Source organism: Penaeus vannamei, chromosome 8 (assembly GCF_042767895.1).
Source record: "Penaeus vannamei isolate JL-2024 chromosome 8, ASM4276789v1, whole genome shotgun sequence".
NCBI lineage: Eukaryota > Metazoa > Arthropoda > Malacostraca > Decapoda > Penaeidae > Penaeus > Penaeus vannamei.
This window is the reverse complement of record NC_091556.1, coordinates 10,413,957-10,422,393: the sequence shown is the minus strand read 5'-3', so window position 1 is coordinate 10,422,393 and position 8,437 is coordinate 10,413,957. Positions and strand designations below refer to the sequence as shown.

The 8,437-nt window shown below is 40.2% G+C and overlaps 1 protein-coding gene across 17 annotated transcripts in view; it reads right to left on the bottom strand.

Moving 5' to 3' along the window:
- Positions 1–1,634: 1,634 nt before the first annotated feature.
- lig (ubiquitin-associated protein-like lingerer) overlaps positions 1,635–8,437 on the bottom strand; it is a 43,792-nt gene continuing 36,989 nt past the window's right edge. For 10 of the 17 annotated variants that reach the window (XM_070124317.1, XM_070124322.1, XM_070124319.1 and 7 more), the window contains 9 exons: positions 8,338–8,437; positions 6,387–6,530; positions 5,933–6,104; positions 5,518–5,810; positions 3,895–4,020; positions 3,527–3,763; positions 3,246–3,380; positions 2,922–3,086; positions 1,635–2,761 (listed from right to left, as the gene is read on the bottom strand). The exon at positions 8,338–8,437 is cut by the window's right edge and continues 56 nt beyond it. In XM_070124317.1, coding sequence (XP_069980418.1) covers positions 2,660–2,761; positions 2,922–3,086; positions 3,246–3,380; positions 3,527–3,763; positions 3,895–4,020; positions 5,518–5,810; positions 5,933–6,104; positions 6,387–6,530; positions 8,338–8,437 — 1,474 coding nt within the window. In that variant the 3' untranslated portion in view covers positions 1,635–2,659. The remainder of the gene's footprint in view (positions 2,762–2,921; positions 3,087–3,245; positions 3,381–3,526; positions 3,764–3,894; positions 4,021–5,517; positions 5,811–5,932; positions 6,105–6,386; positions 6,531–8,337) is intronic. The other 7 variants (XM_070124325.1, XM_070124320.1, XM_070124324.1 and 4 more) reach the window with 1 other exon arrangement.

Sequence of the window (8,437 nt, the reverse complement as noted above, 5' to 3'; positions counted from 1 at the left end):
AACATATTTATATCGAATGAGGGAAGGTATAGATTTTGGTTTCATTGTTAAATTAAAATATGCAGAACGTAGTTCAAATAACCGTTTTACGCAAATTTAAAAGCAAAAGTGCAAAGTGAATAAGTAACATTCTAAGTTAATTACCTGATTAAAGTAACTTATCACGATATAATGCATGCAAATACGGAAATGAAATCAGATTGGTTTTCATAGTGATTGCTAAAAGATCGGATAACAATTAACACCCTACATATTTTCCATAACCTTTTAAACGATCTGCAAGAAACTAGCTTTCAATAAATTACATAACAAATATTTGTCTGTTAAACACTACAGAGGACTTAATTGGAATAAGATGCTTGTATAACTAGTAATGTAAAATTAGTAGGTTTGGAGGATGCGAGTCTTTGGAAGATAAATTACTCCATTCCCAGTCATTTACTATTGCCTTCACCCTCAGGATTCTATGTAGGCTTAATGTGAATCAATTCTTGTCCACAGTAACTAGAATTGTAATACTCGAGTTCATATGTACAAAACTTACAATAACCCTTTCTACCGTCTTTGTACATGGGAACGTAATTAAAGGATATCTGATTGCCTATTCAAGCACGTACTAATGGAGACCCCCGCCCCCAAAATCCCTTGCTTTTTGTTGCCTTGGGGGGATTTAGGGACAAACTGAGGCCCAACGTAGTTGATCACCCCTACCTTGGACCTCAGCCCCTTGCCTCTACTAATTTCGCAGGGTCTTTTCTTCTCCCCCTTTCGTTTTTTATCTCTTCTTCACTCCCTTATTCTGTCCACATTCTAAAGTGTGAGCCGTGCTGAAATACGGGCTTTGTGTCAGTCCTGCACAGCCTTCATACTCCGTTTGCTCTTCCCTCTTCGGCCTTTTCACAATAATAACCTACAGCACTGCAATCTTTGACATCTAACATTTTGTCCTAATCGATAACTTATTTCACCCGTTTCGCCACAATATTTGAACATAGCGCTGTATAATCTTTCCTAACCTGGAGCGTTGTCCCCAAGCCTCACCGACAAATCTAATGACCTTAGATGTTGACAATTTTTTTTTTCAATAAAAAAAAAAAAAAAAAAAAAAAAAAAACATACATAGTAATGGAGGAAGAGACTTGGAGACCATGAACATAATTTACCATAAAATTCTGATCATCGCCCAACACACTTTTCCACAGTATCTTCACGGAAATATAGTTGTAGCTACGTAATTATCAAACCTATTTATTTTACACATGGTAATTCAAGCAAGCAAAATAAGTGAAAAAATGGAAATAGTGACTGGCTTATGTAAACGAAATACTGAGAAATGGAGAATATATTTACAGGAAATTACTGATATACAGAGGCAAGGGGACAAAGTGTCTTAGGTCTACTGTGCTACTGTGCGATGTGTTCAATTGTCTGTAATAAAAGAGCGGAACCAAATCCATTGGATATTACAAAATAAGGTAACTATTACATATCAACACTAGATAACTGCTGTTTAATGCCATTAGACTATTTGACCAAACAATATATGCTTGCAACATCTGAAAAAATGTTGTACAACTATCAATTTCCTAACAAGTTTTTGCAATACAAACAAGCCGATGGGAATAATACATACATTTTTAGATTCAAGATATTTTAATGGTGGAACTGAAATATCTCACTACACAAAAAGCTTACAAAACAAGAGGCTTCTTTTCATATCATTGATACAGCATTCCTTTAACAGGAATGGGATTATATTGTACCTAGAGAGATACGGAAGTGAAAAAAGGGGGAAAAGAAAGAAAAAAAAAGTAATAAAAAATCAATATAAAGTGAGTTGAACATACAATCATCCTATTCTGGGGTGACCACTGAAAGGCAAATTCAAAGAACTGTCATTTCAAATTACACTGGAGCCCTCCAATAAAGAGTTGCAAGAAACGTGTTAACATTTCAACCTCCAGAATAGGATGATGACTAATATTTGTATCCTATATGAAGATCTGTTCTAGTGGTGTACAATCACTAGTCCTTCTTTGCCAAATCCTATCACCCAAACATACAATCTGTAAAACTTCTGTAAATATAAAAAGATGTGGAGTGAGAGGTTGCGGGAAAAATGCACCATGCCAGTGGACCTGCGCCCATGGTTTATTCAGTGGCATCCGTTATTTACAAGTGAGAAGAGCAAGACTGAATACACCATTGCCACAAATGCTAAATATTATATCCACTTTACATCATCTTGGACGACTTCACATAAAGTATGACCTATAAGGGTGAGGAATAACTTACCTCATACACGTATTAAATTATGTACCGAGACAAGCAAATCCTTTGTATTAGTATTTTTTTTTGTTTTTTGCACTGACTAAAGAGTACAACTACGTTTTGACCCTTGTACATCCATCTAAGCAATTAATTTATTTTTTGTTTAAATCAAAGACTTCTGTGAGCGCATTTTCATTTCTAATTGACAAATTGATGCTCCGGATGCTGAGAGGCACCTATATTGTGGTTGGGAATGAATGCGGCCTCGAAAACACTCTAGTGTATTCAGGCTTCTCATTCACTTCACAATCATCTAGGCCCCTTCTTATAGGGTTCCCAGGTTAGGATTTCCTTAGGGACATAAGAAGATTCTCAAGATGAGAGCCCCTCAGTTTGATCCCCAGTAAGAACCACCATAAGCTGGCTTAGATCCACCTTTGTTTTGTCCACCTGCTGTCCCTGCACGCTGACCACCGGAGCTGCCACCATCCTGAAAGAATATAATTGATTTTGTAAATTTTTATATTAAGGAGAATGAGGAAATAATTTCCAGTAACACTTACATGTATTAGGCAAGATAATGTGGTAAATTTCCTTACACTAATAAAAATAATGTTAGGTTTTCATTTCAACATGCATAAAAAACCTACCTGGTGGAGCTGATGATGCATTAGAGGGGAGTGGTGCTGTGCAGCAGCTGGGATAGTAGGGATGAACATAGGCGGGTATGCATTAGCAGTCATGGGATTGGTGCCAGAGCCTGCCAGGTTGAATGGCGGGGGAGTTCCCGTATGGAAACCTTGCTTGTCATATGACTGGAAATTAGAAAATATCAATGAAGTTGTAGCTTTAAAAACAAAAATGGCTAAAATGAATACTCATCAAAGCTAAATATTTATGAAGAAGAGACAAAGTACAACAAAGAAAACTGCAGATTAAGACCAACCACAAAAAGTAAAAAGATGGCAACTTACCCTTCCTACTTTATTAAGGTGACTCTTATAACCTCCAAGTTCAGTCCCTGAATTAGTGGCTGAGCCTGTTGATGCTCCACCAGCCTTGTTCTGATTCTGGGACGCTGATCCGTAACCAGTCTTGAAGTCCTGAGTCTATGTGCAGAAAGACAAATAAATAAAGAAGGCATGCACTGAACTTCCATAACATTTACTGTAAAATGCAGCAGAAAATCTTTAGCTGAAGGAAATAAATCCAAGAAAGGTAGAACAATAAATCCTAACATGGAATTGCAACCTACCTGTGATAAGTTTTCATAGTAGCTTCCAGTACCATACTGCAACTTGGGTGCTGCTGGGAACTGGTTAGTGTTTGACCCAGTGTGTGCATTAGTAACAGGTGGTATCTGAATTATAGCAGTTGGTGTTCCATATTGGGGGAAGGAGCTTGGAACTGCTGCCATATTATGGTACATGTAGAACGGGGGCATTGCTGCATTGCCAGCTGCTGTGATGTATGTACCACCTGCCTGTGCTCCCTGGTTGTAAGAAGATAATTAATATAAACAAAGTGCTGTAATTCTTACCACAACTATGTAAGCTTTTTTTGTTTTACCAGTTAAAAAAAACAGATCTGCAGAAATGATCCACAAAGGAAACAATAACTTACTTGTTGATTCATAGTGGAGGGAACAGGAGAGGAATTTTGGTCAGTTCGGAATTTAGCATCAGCTGCAGAGTAAGCCGCCGACGTCATGTTCCCGTCACGGCCAGTGGCTAAACTGGTTGGAGCCTGCTGGACAAAAACAAAACTTTTAAATTTAAAGGCAAGAAATTTTGATACCCCACATAGGTTACATATGGGTCAAGCCTACAAGCCACATACCACATAGATCTAACAGGTTAAAGTTTTTTTTTTTTTTTTTTTCTCTCTCTCTCTCTCTTCTTAAGGCTATAGAACTATAATCACAATCAACATCTGCATACGGCATTTGAGCTGCTTAACCCATTAACGCTGGTATATTTTGAAGCCGAAAATAAAAGATTCCGGGCGGATGGCATCATACTATGCAAAGTGCAATTGATGGCCAATCCCATGGAGCAGCATGCGGCTGCGTGGCCTGGGAGCTAAGCGGGCCAGGGGACATCAGCTGCCAAGCAAGTGTCCCCCTAGCAGCCTTCCAGGGCCTGTGCAGGCGATGGTGTGTTATCCGTCAAAGGAGATTTTTGGCACATGCTAAAACCAGGCCCTCCACTCTTTCTGAGTGCATTTACACATGTTTGCATGCTTGCATGTATTTGCAAGGGTTTATATATACATAAACAAATATATGTGTTCATATATACATACAAAAACATATGTGTTCATATATATACACAAACATATGCACAAAGGAGGGAAAGTAGCACTGCCACAGCACACACACTCTTGCGCGGTCCCATACACCGTCTGAGTGTACAATAAATACTGCGATGGGACTACACACCATATTGCAAAAATACCACTAACAATCGGTTAATTTAAACCAAGGGAGCCCAGACTTGTCCTTAAACCCTTGAACTGGGTGCTTTGCTGACTGCACATGGCCCAAAATCTGGCCAATAGGCTTACTGAGTAGCCACTCTGATGGGTGTGGCTTGTTGCTCGAGTGCACACAAACACACATGCAGTGACAAGACACCAAGCCTTTCCTTTCCAATGTTATTTTCTCTTTTCTGAATAACCCTTTTTAGCTTTTTCGCCATTTTCCAATGTTTAAATTTGTCACTCAATATGCTGTATACAGATGGTAATAGCCAGTCTTCTTTGCACAGACTCCACATGATCTCTCTTGGTAGTACAGAACTCAGTGCAAAAATAATAACAATAAGTAAAATTTTGTTATTTGTTATTATTTTAATCTTTCGTAATATTCCATTTTCTGTTATATAGCCTACACTGCTGGTCACAGAGAGCAGGAAGAGAATGAAAATAGTGTCTTCCCTGGAGCCGTACCAGCACTCATGGATGGTATAATCAATACTCACTTATCAATTAAAATAATGCAATAGCCCATTCCTAAATGCCTATGGAGTTTAATCACTTTCCATGAGCTTTGTGCACTCTTGGCAAGTCATTCCCATCATCCTGACCTACAACTGAAATTCTTATGATACCAAGGTCCTGTTACCATGGCCCCCAGCTAAATCTTTCCATGACGGCATGTTCATGTCACCCAACCATAAAGCCAATTTTATTTCACATATAAACCTAACAAAGGTTTTCTCAAAACAAAAATTGAATTGAAGTTACCATATGAGGCAGCCGTTGTTGTAGTAATTGGAAGTCTTCCAAAGAATACATAGCAGGCTGCTGAAGGCCTGTGTAGAAGGCAGGTGGGAGAGCACCCTGCAGAGCTGCAGCAGCTGGTGGGGAAACATATTGGGAATGCGGAGCCATCATCTGCTGTGCTTGCTGTTGCTGCTGCTGATGTTGCTGTGCTTGCTGGTGCTGATGTTGCTGTGCCTGTTGCTGGTGTATATGAGGCTGCTGATGCTGTTGTACACCTGGAGGCACTGCACCACTTAATCCACTCATAACTTTGCCTGGGAAAATTTTTAAAATATAGGATGTGCACTCACATCTATAGAGCTTCTCTAAAATTATCAGATAAAAAAAAAATCATATTTAACCACCGTTTCACATAATTCTGACTGAAGTACGGTACCTGGTACAGAGGGTTTAGAAGGCTGTACAGGATGTGCAGAAGCAGAGTTCAATGAGGCCGATAACACTGTTGGACCAGTGCTATTACTTGTGCTACTGCTACTAACTGAAGCACTTGTGGATAGCGTACTGGACAACCCTGAGCCTCCAGTTGATGTCTGCTCTGCATAACTCTGATGGGTAAACAAAATCATTGTACTATACAATAGAATATGGAAATATTCCATATCAGAGTAACATTAGCCTGGTGACATACCAAGCTTTATGTTTATGTAGATGAACAACTGGAATATTTGCCCTCTACAAGCAAACATTTCAGATTTTATGAAACCCTTCCCATATTAGTATCATGCATCATTTATTCTAAATTAACCAAAATATGCTGTGGATAATCCTCCTACCACCCACCACACACACCCCAAAAATAAGGGGAAAAAAATGTATATATGCTATACCTGTGCAGTATCTTTTACTACAGAAGGTGCAGTTGGTAGCCCCGTAAGAGGTTTCGGAGCCGTGATGGTACCCAGCGATGAATGACTAGAGGCATTAACGTAGCTGTTCTGATACTGACTGCTGCTGTTTCCTGCAACTGATGCCTGAAAATAAATAAATAAAAACATTAATAACCACACCTACAAGTAAAAGAGAGAGAGAGAGAGAGAGAGAGAAGGGGGGGAAGGGAAGAGAGAGAGAGAGAAGGGGGGGGAGGGAAGAGAGAGAGAGAGAAGGGGGGAAGGGAAGAGAGAGAGAGAGAAGGGGGGGAAGGGAAGAGAGAGAGAGAGAAGGGCGGGAAGGGAAGAGAGAGAGAGAGAAGGGCGGGAAGGGAAGAGAGAGAGAGAGAAGGGGGGGGAAGGGAAGAGAGAGAGAGAGAAGGGGGGGAAGGGAAGAGAGAGAGAGAGAAGGGGGGGAAGGGAAGAGAGAGAGAGAGAAGGGGGGGGAGGGAAGAGAGAGAGAGAGAAGGGGGGGAAGGGAAGAGAGAGAGAGAGAAGGGGGGAAGGGATAAGAGAGAGAGAGAGAAGGGGGGGAAGGGAAGAGAGAGAGAGAGAAGGGGGGGAAGGGAAGAGAGAGAGAGAGAAGGGGGGGAAGGGAAGAGAGAGAGAGAAGGGGGGAAGGGAAGAGAGAGAGAAGGGGGGGAAGGGAAGAGAGAGAGAGAGAAGGGGGGGAAGGGAAGAGAGAGAGAGAGAAGGGGGGGGAGGGAAGAGAGAGAGAGAGAAGGGGGGAAGGGAAGAGAGAGAAGGGGGGGAAGGGAAGAAAGAGAGAGAGAGAGAGAGAGAGAGAGAGAGAGAGAGAGAGAGAGAGAGAGAGAGAGAGAGAGAGAGAGAGAGAGAGAGAGAGAGAGAGAGAGAGAGAGAGAGAGAGGAAAGGAGGAGAGAGAGAGGAAAGGAGGAGAGAGAGAGGAAAGGAGGAGAGAGATATGGAAGGGAGGGGAGAGATATGGAAGGGAGGGGAGAGGAGAGAAGGAAGGGAGAAGGGGAGGAGGGAAGAAGACTGTTAACAATGTCACTACCGTTTCAAATAATTTCCACTGTAGTATTATATTAGGGGGACCTTTCCTGGTGGGGGATTAGCAAGCCTATTATATAAGTACACCAATGAGAAAAACTGACAAAAGAGTGTTAGAGCCCACCTTGGGTTATTTCTTGACAGGAACGTAAGTGCCAACAGGTAGAACTGTGTTTGCAGATAATACCAGGTACATCTTTACAGACTTCTGGTAGTTACAAACTTGCATACACTGTTTGATAATGACATTCTACACAGAAATGAGTTTGTGAATGTCCAAGGAACACATACCAATATCATAAGAAATATTATGCACAATGATTTATGATGAAATATTTTGAGATCTAAAAAAATATGAGTTTTGTGTGCATTTACACATGAAATATGCTCTACATTGCAACACCCTGGTAATATGCTGTAGCATACCAAGTATAAATTACTAATGTTAAATAAATGAAAGTACAAATAATAATGATAATGTTTTGGTTTGGCTTCACTCTAACATACAATACTGTTCACTATTATTATAATTTATTTTGATTTGGAATAGGTTGTTTCTGTTCTAAATACCACTTTAATATGTAGGGTGTTTTTGAACTTCCGCAAAAATAAGAGATATTTCGAACATTTCATGCTTAAGATGATAGCATACAATATCAGTTATAAAATAAAAACATTATGGAATTTTGAAAATCAGTCTTATGCAATGGTCTTAGTAAAGAGCCGAAAAGACACTTTATTCTTTTCATGCTTTTCCACGAAAAAATGCAACCTGTGGATGCTTCCGTAGGCCATAGGTAAAATAAATATGTAGATAACCAACCCCAACCAGGTGTCTGATGATTTTTATTCACCTATTTGCAAAGATAATGAGAACAAACGACTGAACATAAACTCTACCTGAGCAGAGAAACTGGATCCATAGCCACCTGTTGGCTGTGAACTACTGGTATTGTTGTTGCTATTGGTTGCAACCGCTGCACTATTAGCATTGCTGTAA